General features: G+C 53.5%; 1 protein-coding gene and 1 non-coding gene across 2 annotated transcripts in view; one reads left to right on the forward strand and one right to left on the reverse strand.

The window, feature by feature from the left end:
- SHANK3 (SH3 and multiple ankyrin repeat domains 3) overlaps nucleotides 1–18,506 on the reverse strand; it is a 55,916-nt gene extending 37,410 nt beyond the window's left edge. The window contains exons 1-10 of the mRNA XM_025400500.1: nucleotides 18,429–18,506; nucleotides 17,881–18,084; nucleotides 15,753–15,824; nucleotides 13,780–13,888; nucleotides 13,556–13,707; nucleotides 13,306–13,473; nucleotides 13,063–13,179; nucleotides 12,652–12,729; nucleotides 11,594–11,660; nucleotides 2,589–2,862 (exon numbers count right to left, since the gene is read on the reverse strand). Of these exons, the coding sequence (XP_025256285.1) occupies nucleotides 2,589–2,862; nucleotides 11,594–11,660; nucleotides 12,652–12,729; nucleotides 13,063–13,179; nucleotides 13,306–13,473; nucleotides 13,556–13,707; nucleotides 13,780–13,888; nucleotides 15,753–15,824; nucleotides 17,881–18,084; nucleotides 18,429–18,491 (1,304 nt within the window). The 5' untranslated portion in view covers nucleotides 18,492–18,506. The remainder of the gene's footprint in view (nucleotides 1–2,588; nucleotides 2,863–11,593; nucleotides 11,661–12,651; nucleotides 12,730–13,062; nucleotides 13,180–13,305; nucleotides 13,474–13,555; nucleotides 13,708–13,779; nucleotides 13,889–15,752; nucleotides 15,825–17,880; nucleotides 18,085–18,428) is intronic.
- On the forward strand, nucleotides 6,277–6,380 carry LOC112633947. The gene has a single exon (XR_003121696.1). It is a non-coding gene; the product is annotated as a U6 spliceosomal RNA (small nuclear RNA).
- Nucleotides 18,507–18,708: the final 202 nt, after the last annotated feature.

The raw sequence follows: 18,708 nt of genomic DNA on the forward strand, positions 1-18,708 counted from the left end.
CCGCTCCATGGGCCGCGCCGCCGCGCCCGGCCCGCTCCCGCCAGCGCAAGAGCCGCGCCCGCTCAGGGCTCCGGGGCCGCGGGGCTGCGCTCCTGGGCGCGCCAGGCTCGCTCCATGCCGCGGCCGCCCCGCGCCCCGCCTCCTCCGTGGCCGGGCTCCTCCCTCTGCGGGCGGCGGGGGCGGCCCTCGCGCCCGCCCGCCCGCCCTCCCGTCGCCGCCGACCCCCGGCAGGGGGAGTTCAGACGCGGACGCGGGACGGTGGTCCAGGCAGCCTAGTGGGAGCGGAGGATGGAACGGGGGCTTCGGGCACCGGCAAAGCCGCCTGGAGCCGGTGAACGGGAGGGAGCGGCACCCCCGCCACCCCCCGGGTCCGGGGCCCGGATCGCTGGGCGCCCAGTCCCCCTCTAGGCCTGTGTCCCCTCGTCCTGGACACCGGCCCCTGCCCACGCCCACTGCGTGATGCCCGCTTTCCCCAGACCACTCCCCGACTGGGGCAGAGTCTGAGCTCTCGCTTCTCCACTGTGGCTCTGCTCAGAAGCCTGCACTGGCTCCCTAGTGCCCAGGCAGGCCAGAGCCACACGCTCTTCCAAGAGCCAGGCTCCCCGGGGCTTGGGCATTTGCTACGCTCTAGTCACACAGGGGCACCTTTCCTTCCCCTCCTGTGGGCTGTCCGTCACGCTGTTGCCAACACCTGAACGACTCTAAAATCCTGACCCCTGGGCCAGCTGCTAAGTGACGGGCTCTCAGCCCAAACGCGCCCCGCCCTGCCCGGTGTGATCCTGGGGCGGCTGCTGGGGGTCGGGGCACGGCTCCGGCTCAGCCGACAGAGGGCGCTGCGGAGCCGCCGCCACCTGAGACCCGCGCAGCGCAGGGCCCAGCCTCGCCTCCCGGAGAGGTGCCCACCCTCCTAGGGGCACCGAACTTCCTCAGCCCCTCCCGAGAGCTGCAGACCTCGTCCACGCACCAGGGCAGCCCCATATGGGGACCACTGCCCATCTAACTGCTGCTAAGCCCGGGCCTCAGCTGTCAACCTCCTGAGACCCACACCTCTGACGCGCCAGGCACCTAATAGCTGTTTGCGAGGAAGGAATTCTGCCGTCCCCACGGAGCAGGTGAGCTGCAGCCCCTCACACAGCAGGCCTTAGTTTTGTGTCTGCTGAAAGGATGAATGAACACACACAAAAAATGAATGCAAGGAGGAGCCTGTGGCAACACGTGCCTCCAACTTAGGAGCTGCCTTTCTGCGGGATGGAAGCATCCGGAATGCAGAATGTGTTCCTTTAGCCACTGGGCCGCACAGCCCTTAGAAAACCCGCGGGTCTATAAAAAAGCTTCAGGGGAGAATTGAGATTTGGGGCAGTACAGCCAGCCTTGCAAGTCCAACAAGTCCGGGCAGAGACACAGACAGGGAGACATCGCTGAGAACAGGCTGCAGAGCAGAGGCAGCAGCACGGGAAGGGGTGCCTTCCACAGGCCCTGCTGCACCCTGAGCCCTCTGCTGAACACTTAGGCTTAGAAAGTTGGGGATTGGGTCTACCTGGGGCCCAATGAAGCCGATCCCTAGCTCTCCGACCCTGGACCCATCGCAGGCCCCACCTGGGTACCAGGACACTCATCTGTAACGTGGTAATAATAGAGCATGAACATGTACGTTGTCAAGGTTAAGCAAGCTAGTATACACATGCCATTCAGCCCAACAGCGGGCATGGACTGACAGAACTGTAAAGGCCGGCGGCCATCCTGACAACAACATACTGTTTATGTAACTCTTTCACTCAACAATGTCTGCCAAACACCCTCCTCAGTGCCTGGCTCTGATTAAACTAGGAAACGAGAAAGACAGTGTCTGCCTTCAAACCACAGGGAGGGCAGGTGCTTTAACCGGTAGTTGCTAGGCTCTGCCAGGTGATCCCTCACCTGCCCAGGGCATTCTGGAAGGCTTCCCAAAGACAATGACTTGGGTAGGATTATTCCCACTTACTGATGAGAAGCCCAGGCACAAAGTGGCTATCTGAGAGCCAGTGCCCACCTCAGCACCCAATGCACAGCCCATAGAGGCCAGTGGGCTCCGGTCCAGGCATCCCTGCCTCAGGGACCCAGGCTTCAGGGTGAGGGTAAAGAATAGAAGCCACAGAGTCCTGTAGGTGCACCAGGGCTGGGAGAAACCATGACTATACCCTGGGGGCAGGGTGGGGCTTACCTGTAGATTTTGAGCCCTCCAGGAATGGCAACTCCATCCCTGACCCCCCTACCACAGGCCACCAGCCCTGACTCTTCCCAGCCATGTTTGACACTACAGTGTGTTTTCTAAATCAGAGGTGGGAACATACCCTCTCCACCTAACACTCCCTCAACTGCCCACTGTCCTCATGGCAAGCCCAGCTCCAACCGCAAACCAGCGTGAATGTGCCTGTCCCCACCTCCAGAGATACCTTCTTCCCTTCCCCAACCAGGAAGCCCTAGCCCATCACTACACAGGTGCTAGGCACCACCAGGCCTCTCTCTGCCTCCCAGTGCTGGCTCCTCCTGGCTCAGGTCCCAGCACCCCACCCTCCCCACACCTCCAGGGCCTCCCAGCCCTCTCCTACCTGATCTTGCTCTGGCTGCCCCTGCCTGCTAAGGGGCCACTGATGTTGCTCTCCTGGTCGGCATCCCGGTCACGATCTTTCTCCTCTTGCAGCCGCTGGAGCAGCAGCTGGTGGGGGAGGCTTCTCAGCGAGGGTCCAGGAGAAGCTGCTGGCTGTGCCTCCCCCTTCAGGTTGATATCGCTGGCTGAGCGCTGCAGAGGCCGAGGGGATGCCAAGCCACTGGGGCCAGCCAGTCGCCGCCGCTTTGCATAGCTGGGGGTTTCCCTGAATGGTACTGGGGTAAGGGGGCATAGGTAAGACTCTGAAAAGCCAGCTCGGTGACCAACTTCTCCAGTTCGCCCAGGCTTTCCAGATGTTAAAACTAAATCCTATGTTCCAGGAACTGCCTTGCTTCCAGGCAAACCAAAGGAGTTGGCCACCCTACAAATGAAGCTACCTTTAAAGGGCCACATCCCAGTCAAACTGCCTCTCACCCTAGCTTCAGAGGTAGAAGCCTGCTTCTCCTCTCAGCCGAATGAGGCCTTGAGGATGCTCAGATATGCTCTAAGAACTGCATTTCACAAGCTTCAGGAGAGACAAAACAGGCTACATGTGACAAATCTCACCAGACTACTGCTGAACAGGACCATTTGTAGTTAACTATAACCAGGGAAACTATAAAAGACATTCTAGACCAGGGATCAGCAAACCTTTTCTGGAAAGAATTGGACAGTAACTACTTAAGGCTTTGCAAGCTATATAGTCTGTGTTGCAATGACTCAACTCTGCCACCGCAGTATGAAAATCACCACAAACAACGCATAAGCAAATAGGTGTGTTTGTGTCCAATAGAATTTTACTTAAAAAGCAGATAGTGATTAAAAAGTATGAACAAGCTATATGCTACTTACAAAATAATCACTTTAAATCCAAAGACACAAATAGGTTCAAAGTGAAAGGATAAAAAAAGCAATGTAATGTTAATAGTAACCAAAAGAGAGCTGGGTGGTTATATTAATATCACACAAAATAAACTTTAAGATAAAAACTGTAACAAGAGACAGAGAAGGACATTGTATGTTGATTAACAATTATTAACATATACAAACCGAACAACAGAACATCAAAATATGATACAAACAACACAATTTAAGAGAGAAATAGACAGTTCCACAATAATAGTAAGAGACTTTAATATCTTACTTTCAATAATGGGTAGAACATCTGGAGAGATCAATGAGGACATAGAAGACTTAAACCAATTAGACTTAACGATACATACAGAACATGCCACCCAACAAGGGCAGAATATATTCAAGAATTCTTCTCAAGTACACATGGAACATTCTTCCAGACAGACTGTATGACTGCAAAACAAGTCTCAATAAAGTTTTAAAAGACTGAAATCATACAAAGTATATTTTTCAATCACAACAAAACAAAGCTGGAAATCGAGAAGTGAAAGAAAACTGAAAAATTCACAAATATGTGGAAATTAAACACCATACTCCTAAACAACCAGTGTCAAAAAAGAAATCAGGCTGAGCATGGTGGCTTAAGCCTGTAATCCCAGCACTTTGGGAGGTCAAGGCAGGAGGATCACTTGAAGCCAGGAGTTTGAGACCAGCCTGGACAACATAGTGACACCCCCATCTCTATAAAAAATAGAAAACGATAGCCAGGTGTGGTGCTGCACCCTGTAGTTCCAGCTACTCAGGAAGCTGAGGTGGCAGGATGGCTTGAGACCAGGAGGTTGAGGCTGCAGTGAGCTATGATCAAGCCAGGGCACTCCAGCCTGGGCCATAGAGTAAGATCCCATCTCTAAAAAAAAAAAAAGAAAAGAAAAGAAAAAAAAAAGAAATAAAGAAATGATAAGGAAAATTAGAAAACACTTTAAGACAAACAAGAACAAAAATACAACATATGGAGCAAAAGCAGTGCTTAAAGGGAAATTTAACGTTGTAAACACTTACTTTTAAAAAGGAGAACAATTTCAAATCAATAACCTAATTATACATCTTAAGAAACAAGAGAAGGCCAGGTACGGTGGCTCACGCCTGTAATCCTAGCACTCTGGGAGGCCGAGGCAGGCAGATCACCTGAGGTCGGGAGTTCGAGACCAGCCTGACCAACATGGAGAAATCCTGTCTCTACTAATAATACAAAAATTAGCCAGGTGTGGTGGTGCATGCCTGTAATCCCAGCTACTCAGGAGGCTGAGGCATGAGAATTGCTTGAACCCGGGAGGTGGAGGTGGCAGTGAGCCGAGATTGCGCCATTGCACTCCAGCCTGGGCAACAAGAGTGAAACTCCATCTCAAGAAAAAAAAAAAAGAAATAAAAAAGAAACAAGAGAAGGCCAGGCTCAGTGGCTCATGCCTGTTATCCCAGCACTTTGGGAGGCCAAAGCGGGAGGATCACTTGAGCCCAGGAGTTCAAGACCAGCCTAGCAGCATAGTGAGATCTTGTCTGTATGAATGAACAAATAAAACAAAAGAGATTGGGCATGGTGGCTCATGCCTGTAATCCCAGCACTTGGGAGGCTGAGGTGGGCAGATCACCTGAGGTCGGGAGTTCGAGACCAGCCTGACCAACACAGAGAAACTCTGTCTCTGAAAAATACAAAATTAGCTGGGCGTGGTGGCGGGTGCCTGTAATCCCAGCTACTCGGGAGGCTGCGGCAGGAGAATCACTTGAACCCAGTTGGCCGAGGTTCCGGTGAGCTGAGATCGCACCATTGCACTCCAGCCTAGGCAACAAGAGAGAAACTCTATCTCCAAGAAAAAAAAAAAAAAAAAACAGAGAAGAAAAGAAGAAACTAGAGAAAGAAGAGCACACGAAAGAGGAAGGAAGCAAGGGAGGGACGGACGGACTAGAGAAAGACGACCAAAAAGAAACAAACAAACAAGCAAACAAGAGAAAGAGCAAACCAAATGAGCAAAAGAAAGAAAAGCAAGCAGAAGGAAGGAAACAGTAAGATTAGAGCAGAGATAAAGAAAAGAGAAAAACAGTGGAGAATCAAGAAAATAAAAGGTTGTTTCTTTGACAATATCAACATAATTGACAAACCTTTAGCTAGATTGACTAGTAAGGAGAGAAGATGGACAGAAATAACTAAAATCACAAATGAAATTTGGGGACTTACTACCAGTATTACAAAAGTTAAAAAGGAATATAATACTATGAACAATTATATGCCAACAAATAGGAAAGCTAGATGAGGTAGACAAATTTCTAGAAAAACACAAATTACCAAAACTGACTCAAGAAGAAATAGAAAATTTAAACAGACCTATAACAAGCAAAGAGATTGAATCCTTAACCACAAGCCTCCCAACGAAGAAAAGTCCACCACCAGATGGCATCACTGGTGCACTCTACTAGAAATTTAAAGAATTGACACAAATTCTCAAACTCTTCCAAAAAGCAGAAGAGGAGGGAACACTCCCTCATTTCATGAGGCCAGTATTACCCTGATACCAAAGCCAGATAAGGGCATTACAGGAAAAGAAATCTACACACTAATGTAATCAATATAATACATCACATTAATAGAGAAAAGGAGGAAAAAAACCATGATCATTTCAATTGATGCATAAAAAGCATCTGCCATGATCCGACACTCTTTCATTATAAAAACACTCAGGAAACTAGTAATAGAGGCTAGTAACTTCCTCAACATAATAAAGGAAATTTATTAAAAATCCGAAGTGCTTGCTTCAGCAGCACATATACTAAAATTGGAATGATACAAAGATTAGCATGTCCTCTGCACAAGGATGACATGCAAATTCGTGAAGCATTCCATATTTAAAAAACAAACAAACAAGCACACACATAGATAGCATCATACGCAATGGTGAAAGACTGAATGCCTTCCCCCTAAGATCAGGAACAAGGCAAAGATGCCTGCTTTCACTACTGGTATTTAACACTGTACTGAAAGTTCTAGACAGGCAAAAAAAAAAAAAAAAGGTACCCAAATTAGGAAAGAAGAAGTAAAACTATCTCTATTTGCAGATGGCGTGATCCTATATATAGAAAATCCCAAAGAATACACCAAAAGAGCTACTAGAGCTAATAAATAAATTCAGCAAAGTTGTAGGCCACAAGATCAGCACAAAAAAATCACTTGTTTTTATACACCAGCAATGAACAATCCAAAAAGGAAATTAAGAAGATAATTCCATTTATAATAGCATCCAAAAGAAGAAAATACTCAAGAATAAATTTAACTAACGAAGTAAAAAATCTATATACTGAAAATGACAAAATACTGCTTAGAGATGACCTAAATAAATAAAAGGACATCCCATGTTCATTAATTGGAAGACAATGGTGTTAAAATGTTAATGTCACCTAGAGTGACTGACAGATTCAATGCAAAATTCCAATGTCCCTTTTTGCACAAATAGAAAAGCAATGTTCAAATCTATATGGAATTGCAAGGGGCCATGATTAGCCAAAACAATAACAAATAAGAAGAACAAAGTTGAAGCACTCAAACCTCCTGATTTCAAAAGTTACTACATGGTGGGTGCAGTGGCTCATGCCTGTAATCCCAACGCTTTGGGAGACGGAGGTGGGTGGATCACCTGAGGTCAAGAGTTCGAGACCAGCCTGGCCAATATGGTCAAACCCCATCTCTACCAATAATACAAAAATTAGCTGGGCATGGTGGCACACACCTGTAATCCCAGCTACTTTGGAGGCTGAGGCAGGAGAATTGCTTGAACCTGGGAGGTGGAGGTTGCAGTGAGCTGAGATTGCGCCATTGCATTCCAGCCTGGGTACAAGAGCAATACTCCATCTCCAAAAAAAATAAAAATAAAAAGTTACTACAAAGCTGCAATAATCAAAACCATGTGGTACTGGCATAAGAATATACATGTAGACCACTGGGATAGAATTGAGAGTCCAAATAAACCCACATATCTAGGATCAATTCATTTTCAACAAGGGTGCCAAGACCATTCAATGGGAATAGAATAGTCTCTTCAACAAATGGTCCTGGACAATTGGATATTCATATGCAAAAGAATGAAGATGGCTCCCTACCTCACACCATAAACTAAAGTTAACTTAAAATGGATCAGTAACCTAAATATAGGAGTGAAAACCGTAAAATTCTTAGAAGAAAACCTAGAGGATAAAGCCTCGTGACCTATGACACCAAAAGCATGAACAACAAAAGAAAAAAATAAATACCTTGAACTTTATCAAAATTAAAAATTATTGAATATCAAAGGACATTAACAAAAAAGTGACAAGGATCTCCTATTCTACAGAGAAAATATTTACAAATCACATATTCCATACAAGTTTAGTATTCAGAATATATAAAGAACCCTTACAACTCAACAACAACAAAAATAAATGACCCAATTTAAAAATGGACAGAGGACTTGACTTTTCTCCAAAGAAGATATACAAATGCCCAATAAGCACATGAAAAGATGCAGAGGCCAGGCGCGGTGGCTCAAGCCTGTAATCCCAGCACTTTGGGAGGCCGAGACGGGCGAATCATGAGGTCAGGAGATCAAGACCATCCTGGCTAACACAGTGAAACCCTGTCTCTACTAAAAAATACAGAAAAACTAGCCAGGCGAGGTGGCGGCGCCTGTAGTCCCAGCTACTCGGGAGGCTGAGGCAGGAGAATGGCGTAAACCCGGGAGGCGGAGCTTGCAGTGAGCTGAGATCCAGCCACTGCACTCCAGCCTGGGCGACAGAGCGAGACTCCGTTTCAAAAAAAGAAAAGATGCAGAACATCATTAGTCACTAGGGAAATACAAGTCAAAACCACAATGAAATACCATTTCACACTTACTAGGATGGCTATAGTCAAAAAAAAAAAAAGGATAGTAACAACTGTTGAAGATGTGAACAAATTGGAAGCCTCTTACATCACTGGTGGGAATGCAAAATGGTGGAAAACAGTTTGGCAATTCCTCAAGAAGTTAAACATAGAATTATCATATGATTCCAAAATTCCATTCCTAGGTATATACCTAAGAGATTGAAAATAGGTATTCAAACAAGTACATGTACACACATGTTGATAGCAGCCATATTCAAAATAGTCAAAAGGTAGACACAACCCACATCTCCACTGACAGATGAATGCATAAACAAAATGTCATTTATACCAACAGTGAAATATTATTCAGCCATAAGAAGGAATGAAGTAGTGATATATCCTACAAGGTGAAGCTCAAAAACATGTTGAGTAAAAGCAGCCAGACACTAAGTGTCACATATTATATGATTCCGTTGACATGAAATATCAAGAATAGGTAAATCTATAGTCCACAGAGACGAAAGTGCGTTAATGGCTGACAGAGTTGGAGGGAGAGGGTAATTAATGCAGAATTATTGCTTAATGTGTTCAAGGTCTTATTTTGTGGTGATGAAAATGTTTTGGAATTCAACAGAATTGGCTGCACAACACTGAATATACAAAATGCTACTGAATCATTCTGGCCTAGAAGTGGTCACCTCTGCTTCCTTGCCTCTGTCACATCAGGCCACTCTTTGGGTCCACACTGTCTCTTACCCTCTCTCAGGCACACACTCCCAGGCACAGGTGTGTTCTCATGGGCATGACACCACCCTGGAGAACAGCTCCCCAAGGTACTCATCAAAAGCGCTGTGGGATCCAACTCCGCCCCCCAGGCCTGTCAGTCTAGACGGGGCAAGCAGGGCTGTCAAGAGGCAGCAAGTTATCCTGTCCCCTGAAGGGTGACACAGGTCCCGGTCTACCAGATCTCACCGGGTGGCACCTTCCCACCAGAGAAGGTGGCACCTCCTTCCAGTTCCTCTTACGTGTACAGGCCCCACTCTGGGACCCCAGTGGGGATAGGATGTCGCAAGTCATGACTGTCATGTCCTTGGAGCAAATGTGTACAGAGGGCATGAGAGTGACAAGGGCAGACCCTGAATCAATCATGTCTGAAGTAACCCCTCTGTGCCTCAGTTTCCTTCTCTGTAAAACAGTCTTAATAATCACTTCTTGGGAGATTGTTGAGAGGGCAAATTGAGATAAGGGGCTTGTATTATATCCTGACAAATATGCTGCCTGTGCTCAGGGCAACCTGGCGGCGTCACCCTGTGTCTGTGTGACACCTGAGCGGGTCAGGGTGGTGCCCTAGTGTCTGTGCGACACCTGAGCGGGTCAGGGTGGTGCCCTAGTGTCTGTGTGACACCTGAGCGGGTCAGGGTGGTGCCCTAGTGTCTGTGTGACACCTGAGCGGGTCAGGGTGGTGTTGGCCCACAGAGCTGATGACCACATCAGGATGAACTGACACAGACGCCTGCTCCTTACCACTCAGGGACGTGTGTCTAACCCCAACCGAGCAAGCACACCTGGGTTGGATGGCCAGTAACTCACAACCATGGTGACCCCAAGAGCCCTGGGGTATCTGTCCACAGCACACAGACGAGGGGCAGATGGGGCCTTCCCACCCTCCCTCCAAGCAACTAGACCAAGGCCACCGGCCAGAGTCCAGCCCCACCCAGGATCAAATGCCACAGGAGGCCACGGGGGAAGGGGATGCAAATGACTGTAAGAGACCATGTTTCACTTAAGAGAAACTGAGGCACAGAGCTCCTAGACAGCTTTCCCAGGGTTAAGACAATTACAGGTAGAAGAGGAGGCCCCACACATGCACAAACCAGGGCCCTCCAACACTAAGGGCCACATCCAAAGCACCAGCCCAAACCAGAAGTATCTGTTGCCCCTTACACAAACCCCAAACCTTACCACAGTTCTCCCCCGACCTGACCCTGGACTCCGACCCTACCCATTCCACTGGCCCAGTTACTTACTCAACACACACTTCCCTGCAGTGGCCTTGAGAGCAGCTGTGGCACTCACTGAGGGTCTGCCACAGCCTCAGATGGTTCAACTAACACAGCCTGGGGTGGAGGGGCTCATAACCAAGCCTTACAGGGGGATGTTCAGGGGCAACGCTACAGAAGAAGGGCTCTTAAACATGAAACCGACCTTAATCTTAACCCCAGTCCAAAATTCAACTCCAGCCCTGACCATAACCTCACACTAGAACCAAGTGAGATTCCAACCCTAACACCTGCTCCAAATGTTTGCTGCCCACTGTCACTTCAAATTAAAACAAAAACTAAAAATGGGGATACCCACAAGTAAACACTCATGGCAGGAAGGGGGTCCTGGGAGTCCATGTTCCAGAGAGAGGCACAGGCAGAAAAGCCTGGACCACGCAGGACACGGAGGGATCAGCTAGGGAGCTCCTGTGCAGCCAGGAGGCTGGAAGGGTCCTCAACAGGACGGTCCCAGCCTGGCCAGCAGCAACTCTCCCACAGGGGAGCCCAGCCTCTCCAGCAGCCACACAGGACGGTCCCAGCCTGGCACCACACCCACCAGAGACCTCCCAGAGGCTCGGGTGTCCTGGCTGAGGCCACGTGTGTGTCTCCTGGTTTTCCTTCCCGGACCGTGAGTGACGCACACACGAGGCACACACCAGCAGGGGGCTCAGAGCTCCTTGCCCTGAGGACGACTCTGGCACTATTCCCAGCCCCATTCTGCTCTCCCATCACTGTTTGGTTTTCCTTATGTGTCGTTTATGTGATCTTTGCATGTTGAGAGCTTGCTACGGACCACCTAGACTCACACTTGCTCCAGGGTGAAGTGAGGTCCACCAGCCCCCTGTCTTCTGCTGGCCCTTCCTAGGATTTAACGGGAAGCAGGGACTCTGACCCTAACTTCAACCCCACTCTCAACCTACGCTGTCCCCTAAGCTGAATGCTAGCCCCGGCTCACAGCCCAAACCTCACCATGCTCTTCTCCCAGACCAAAAACAATGTTCACTCAACACAGGCCCCGTGGCCCATTCCTCATGCCCGCAGTGGCCACTCAGAGACCACTGGCCACACAGTGCAGACGTGGGGTAAGGGGCCCCTTTGTTATGTCACCACTGACCCCCACGTCTGCTAGGCCTCAGAAAACCACACGAATCTACATTCAACAGGGCCGCCCAGGTGGGCAGAACTCACCAACATCCGAGTCTTTGTGGGTCTTGATGACCTCGGCAAGCTCGAAGTTCCCTGCGATGATGGCCACCTGAGGGAAAGGGGGGTCAAGGCGTGGAGGAGCAGGGAGGGGGCTGAGCAGCACCAGCTTTGCCTCCCCAGCCAGCCCCAGCTGCTCCTTCTCGAGCTCCTGTGTGGAGTCTTCCTTGGTTGGGGGCCCCAGAGACCCCAGCCCATTCCTCTTCTCTACTGACACACACTCCTCTCTATAACCGGAATGCCACAGGCATGCCTCATAACTGGAGTGACTCGCCATCTGTTTGCCTGGGACTGAGGGGCTACCTGGACAGGAGAACTTCAGAGCTAAAACCAGCAGTCCCAAGCAAACGGGCACACTGGTCTGTCCCAACATGCAGCCAGGTTTCCCGTCTCAGCCAAGGCCCCATCGCTGCCCAAGCTGCTAAGCTCATCCTCCCCTTCCTGTGACCCTGCACCCAGTCATCCAACAGGCCCTGGCGTATCTGCTTCCCGATGTGCCCAAACCCCTCTGGCAGCCCACTGCTGCCTCCACCTTCTGTGACCACACAACTCAGCAGCCTGACCACTCTTCCCACACCTCATTCCTACTAAAAATAGAGTTCTGTCTCCATTCCTGGTCTGCAAACCCCCACGATATTCCCGACTCCCCAACAAACTCCAAGTCACAGAGACCACGTCCACCTGGTCATCAGTGCCAACCGACCCGGAATTACATCAGCGGCTGGGACCACACCCCTTCTCCAGTTTGGCTTCTGCACCCCTGCTGGTCTCTGGGGGGGGGTCAGACCCACACCTGTCACCCCAGTCTTCTCATCCTCCCTGTCCCCCGCCCCGGAGCCCTTCTGACCCTCCTCTTTCCGTGGCAGGGGGATGAAGGGAACATCAGCACCAAACACCTCCTCACGTGCTGGGCTCGTCCCCCCACACCTCCTCGTGGGCAGTCCTGGGGGAGGTGCTCTCTTAGGGCCTTCCAGGGAAGAACCAAGGTTCAGAGAAGTCAGGTCACACGGACACAGAGACACTCCTGTAAACCCCCAGTGTACCTGGAAGGCTGTCTGGCTGTTGTAGTTGCGGACATCCCTGTTGGCCCCACGGAAAAGCAGGACACGAGCACAGCTCTCCTGTTGGGGAGAAGAGGGGATCACAGCTGGGTGGCTGGAGAGACCATCGGAGCACGACAGCACATGTGCACGCAGGAATGCACACATGGCGTGCGCAGGGCACAGGCTCACACACACGGACTCACGCCTATTTGTTCCATGTATACTGAGTGGCACAGGGACAAGCAGGTAGGTATACACGCTCAGGTCTCACCTGGCCCACAGGGCCTAGATGTACCCAATTCATACCTGGTCATTCAGAACACACGTGCACACATGTGAAGCCTATGACCCAGAACAGGCGAGTATATCCACACTTGCTGGTGCAGGCATGTGCAGCACACACAGTCGCACCTGGTTGTAGAGGGCACAGATGTGCAGGGCTGTGTTCCCCGAGGCATTCTGGGCCCCCATGTTGGCCCCGTAGAACAGCAGGTGCTCCAGGTGCTGCACGTGCCCAAAGCGGCAGGCCTGTGCGGGGAGCAAGGTGCTGTAGGGTCCCTGGGCTAGAGGCTAGGGCCCCCACCCCTACAGACAGAGTCAGGACCCCACACCCAGCACACACAGGCCGGGACCCCACCTCAGCTCCCTGCACACCTGGTGGATCTCCTGCCAGCCATTCTCGTCGGTGGTCCCCAGCTGAGCGTGGTCGTGGAGAAGCAGCTCACAGCAGAGGGCGTCCCCACCCCCCAGGGCGCTGTGGTAGAGGGGTGTCAAGCCGCGGCTGTCCTTGTAGTCAGGCGAAGCCCCCAGGTCCAGCAGGGTCTGAGGGTGAGTAGCCTCAGTATCCACACCAGGCACAGCGGCCCCCAGCCCCATCACCAGGCCAGGCCCAGCCCTCACTGACCGTCAGTGCTGCCGCATTCCGCTGGCGCGTGGCACAGTGCACGGCAGTGAGCCCATCGCGAGTGCGGAAGTCCAGGTGGGCACCGCCATTCTTCAGCACCTTCAGCAGGTCCGTGGCGTTGTCCAGCTGGGCTGCGAGGCTCAGGGGGCACTCTGGGTTCAGAGACAGATAAGGGTCAGGCTCCCGGCCGCTCAAAGGCCATGCCCCTCCCCTGCTCTGCTCACCTCCTGAGTCAGGGTCATGGAAGTTGGGGTCCAGCCCCTTGTCCAGCAGGCGGGCCACCTTGTCCGTGCTATGCAGCTGGACATAGTCCATGAACTTCTTCAGGTTCGCCTGGAACACCGGCCATCAGTCAGCCTGGCACCAAGGTCTCTACCATCTGAACATTACCCGCCTTCCTCCTGCAAGCCTCAGGCCACCTTCAGGCGTCCCCTGCCACATCCCTACCAATCTGACCTGTCACCTGACTTTGCAATTGTCACCCACAGCCCTGCACTCCCACCACGGCCCCAATCCCCACTTGGGTGGGCCCACGCACAGCTCAAAACCCTTCCTTGCATCCTGATAGCCAAACCGGTCACGACTGTCAGCTTGCACCCAAGTAGCCCCTCACCAAGGCCAGGTCACCCTGGTCGAGCCCCAAGCAAGTCCCCTACTCCAGGCTCAGTCACTGCCCTGGCTCTGCCGCCCCAACCTGCCTAGCCTAGAAGAGCCGAGGTCCACCCAGGCAGGAACCAGCCCCACAGCAGCCCTGGATCCTCAGCACCCTGAGACGATCTGCTCCTTCTCCGGTGCATCTTCCTCTCCAGCTCACCCCACGGCAGACCCCCACCCCAGGGACCCCTCCTGTGACATGACTGATGGCCTTGTACTCATTCACCCCGTTTATTCACTCACCCCACAAGACCTGACTTCCCCAGCCGGCACTACGGACGCCACACACACAAGGCAAGGTGCCCTGGCCAAAGGCCTGGGCCTTTCCATAAACCCCCAATGTACATCAGAAATAGGGGAGGGTGCCAGAGGGACCCCTGCCTTGGGAGGCAACCTCCTCAGGAGGGCCAGGCAGTGAAAGAGGAGGAAGTGCTCACTACCAGGGTGAGGGAAATGCCGCTGGAGCTCAGGCAGGCAGAAACACGGGGCTATGTAAGAAGTTTAGGCTCATTCTAAAAACTAACGAGACCTACTGCAGAGTGAGTCACTCATGTCTTGTTGGTCACTGAAGAGAGATCTGGAGGGAGAGGTGGCCATGGGGGAGGAACCCAGGTTGACAAGGTCAAGTAAGGGCCAGTGGCGGGACAGGGGGACCCTTCCACAGTGGACTCTGCCCAGCCATAGTGCTAAAGCCATTGACCACCGCCTGCCCTGGGGCAGCAGCAAAGTCTGGCACAGAAGCCTGAAGTTCCAAAGTCACTGACGGGACCATTAGGGCACAGGGCTGACAGTTCTGACCCCTCTCCTGGGCTCCAGAGACTGCCCATGAAGTATCCAGCAAGCAAGTGCCTGCTGGCCTGTGAGCGGGGATGGGAACCCCTGGGGAGGGACTGTGGCACCCACCCTGCCCCTCTGACATTCAGAGGCAAATAGTAAGGTAAAGAGAAATAGTAAGGTGCCCCCCTCAAGAGCATTTGGGGTCAGGCCCAGTTAGGGGTGGCACCCCCCAGCAGTAAAGACCCCTCACAGGTATGCTTGGGCACAGGGCCTGGAATCAGACAGATCTGGGTTCAGCCCCAGCTTCACTGTCTACACAGTTGGGCACTCTGTGTCCCCATCTGTGAAATAGGGTTATAATAGTCCCTCTGGAAGAGGATTAACGAGAGGTCTAATTACAAATGCCCAGCACTGGCTGACCACTCAATGCTGGGTGCCCTGTCCCAACAGCCATCATATCAGATGCTTGTCCATTCCCTCTCCCACCCAGCTTCTCACAGGACACTCCAGCCCCTAAGCCAAGGGGGTCAGCAAGAGTCTGATCTACCTGGAACACATCACTGTACCACCTGTCCCCCAGCGATGGGGCCGGGAATCTGTGCCCAGCCCTCCAGCCACACCCAGTACCGGCTCTGGGCCCCTGATGATAGGGACATAGACTGAGCTGAAGCTGGGGGACTGTGGTCAGCCCCAAGCTGGGGTGGGGGACAGCAGGCACAGGGAGGCAAGAGGGAACCTCAGGAGCCCCCTCCCCATGATCCTTTACCTTTGTGTGAAGCTTTGCAAACTGCTTATCATCAATGAGGTTCTGGGCATAAACTCGCCGCTTGTATCGAAACTGCTCAGATAAAGAAAAGGTAGAGAAAATGGCCCCACCCCGGCTGAGCAAGGGAGTCCATGCACAAACCCCGTCCCGCTCATGCTGGCCACACCGCACCCCTTACTGCCCTCCTGTACACACCATCAGTGCAGCACAACCCAATGCCACACAAATCCAGGTGCACACACTACCACGGCGGACAGAGCTAACAGCTGCCATGCACCCACCATACTCAGGCATGATGCAGCGCAATGGAAGGCACACGCCTAGCAGCCCGCAGCCTGCACTGTCCTGTCTCCTTCCCAACCCCAGGATTCTCTGCAAAATCCCACTCCTCTCTGAAGGCCTGATTCCAGGCTGACCTTCGCAGACGTCCCCCTACACTCTCCAGGAAGAAGTGACCCCACTTTCCTGTGCCACCACGGAGGCCCGCCCAATTTTGAGCTCAGCTCACAAGTTCCTTATTCAATGCCCACTGCAGCTGGGCACCCCCCTCCACCCTGCCAAACTTCAAGACCTTCCACAGGACTGACCCAGTTTGTGTCCCCATGCTTAGCAGGGCACTCAATACATCTTCACACCATGCATGGGTGAGCAAAGGAGGGGACTTAGGTTGGCCTTCACAAGACTTCACAACTGGAGAAAGGAACGAATGTGCACACAGATAGCCCTGCTCACACCACACACCCCTCTGGCACTCACTCCTGCTCACACTCCTCCCTGGGGAACACTGCTCAGCATCCACACCACCCATGCTGCTCAATGCACATACTGTTCAAAACTACACACACCACACACTCTGTATGTGCTGCACACAGCCCACACTGCACACATTGCGCACACTGCTCACTGTATACTGCACATCCTGCTTACCACAATCACAACCCCACTCACTCTATACTCACTGCCCTACACTGCAATGCTGTACACACTGCTCATTGCATGCCGTGCACACACGCACTGCACACACTGCGCACTGCACACCACTCGCTGCACACACTGCATGTGCTCACTGCACACACTGTACATGCTCATTGCATACTTTGTGCACACTCACTGCACTGTGCCCACTCACTACACAGGCTCACGGCACACAGCACACACCACTCACACTGTACATGCGGTGCACACTGCCCACCCATTGCACACACTGTGCCTGCTAACTGCACACACTGCCAGCTCACTACATATGCTCACTGCACACACTGCACACTGCTCACACTGTACATACTGTGCGCACCTTGCCTGCTTACTGCACACACTGCACACTGCCCATACTGTACATCCTTTCTGAGCACACTACCTGCTCACTGCACACACTGTGCCTACTCACTACACACACCGTGCCCACTCGCCGCACAAACTGCCTGCTTGCTGCACACACTGTACGTCTTTACTGCTCACACTGCCAGCTCACTGCACACACTGTGCCCACTCGCTGCACACACTGTGCCTGCTCACTGCACACACTGCACACTGCTCACACTGTACATACTATGAATGCCTTGCCTGCTCGCTGCACACACTGCACACTGCCCATACTGTACATCCTTACTGGGCACACTGCCTGCTCACTGCACACTGTGCCCACTCACTGCATACACTGTGCCTGCTCACTGCACACTGCTCACACTGCCAGCTCACTGCATACACTGTGCCCACTTGCACACACTGTGCCTGCTACACTGTACATACTGTGCACACCTTGCCCGCTCACCGCACACACTGCACACTGCCCATACTGTACATCCTTACTAGGCACACAGCCTGCAAACTGCACACACTGTGCCCACTCACTGTACACACTGTGCCCGCTAAATGCACTGTGCCCACTCGCTGCACACACTGTGCCTACTCATTGCACACACTGTGCCTGCTCGCTGCACACTGTACACACTCACTGCACTCTGCACACAGCACCCCCTCACACACACACACACACGCACGCACACACTGCCTCCACCCTCACTCCTCCCACTTGTGTTCCCCACTGCCGTGCCCTTCACTGGTCCCGCCACGGAGCTTGGTGGTCCACCCGGCGCGCGCTTCAGCTCACCCCCCGCCGGCCACTTACCTCCAGGTAGGGCAGGGGCGTGTCCAGGTTGGGCGGGTAATCCTGCAGGAGCCGCTCCTCATCCAGGAACTTGCCGGCGCGGCCCCGGGAGGGCGGCTGGAAAAGCCCATAGTTGAGCGCGTCCTGGAGGCTGTGGTTGAGGGCGCAGAGCACGCGTTGCTTGGCGGCCCACACGGGCGCGGCCGGGTCCAGGCGCAGGCACTTCTGCAGCGGAGCGGGCTTGTGAGCTCAGGCCCGGGGAGCGAGGACCCGCCCCGCCGGCCCCACGCGGGGTGCCGAGCCCCGGGCCCCAGCCGAAGGAGTCCGGGGCTCGGGAGCCGGCGCCCGGGACCCCGCGCCTCCGCGAACCGCGGTCGAAGCCCCGCCCCAGGGGCCGGGCTTTCCCGGGGCCCCGCCCTGGCGATGGGGAGGGTCCCGGCGGAGGCGGCGGGGGAGGGGTGAGTAGCCGTGGGCCGGGGGTCCCAGGCGCCGGGCGCGCCCGGCGGGGGTGGGGGAATCCCGGGCGGGGAGCGCAGGGGCACGGCCGGGCCCAGGGCGGCGGGGCTCACCGTCTGCTGCAGGTCCGGGATGCCGACGCGCACGACCACAGCGCTGGCCCCGGGGCCGTCCATCCCCGCGCCGGGGCCCGGGCCGGGGCCGCTCGCGCCGGGGAACGGAGCGCCCGGGGACTCCGCGCGGCGCCCCGGCCCCCCCTTCCCCCCCGCCGGAGCCCCGTCGGCCGCGCTGCGCGGGAGGGGGCCGGGGGGGGCCGGGGCCGGGGCCGGCGCGGGGGACAGCGGCTCCGGGGGCTCCGCAGGGGCGGCGGCGGCGGCGGCGGCGGCGCGGCTC

Source organism: Theropithecus gelada, chromosome 10 (assembly GCF_003255815.1).
Source record: "Theropithecus gelada isolate Dixy chromosome 10, Tgel_1.0, whole genome shotgun sequence".
Classification (NCBI taxonomy): Eukaryota; Metazoa; Chordata; class Mammalia; order Primates; family Cercopithecidae; genus Theropithecus; species Theropithecus gelada.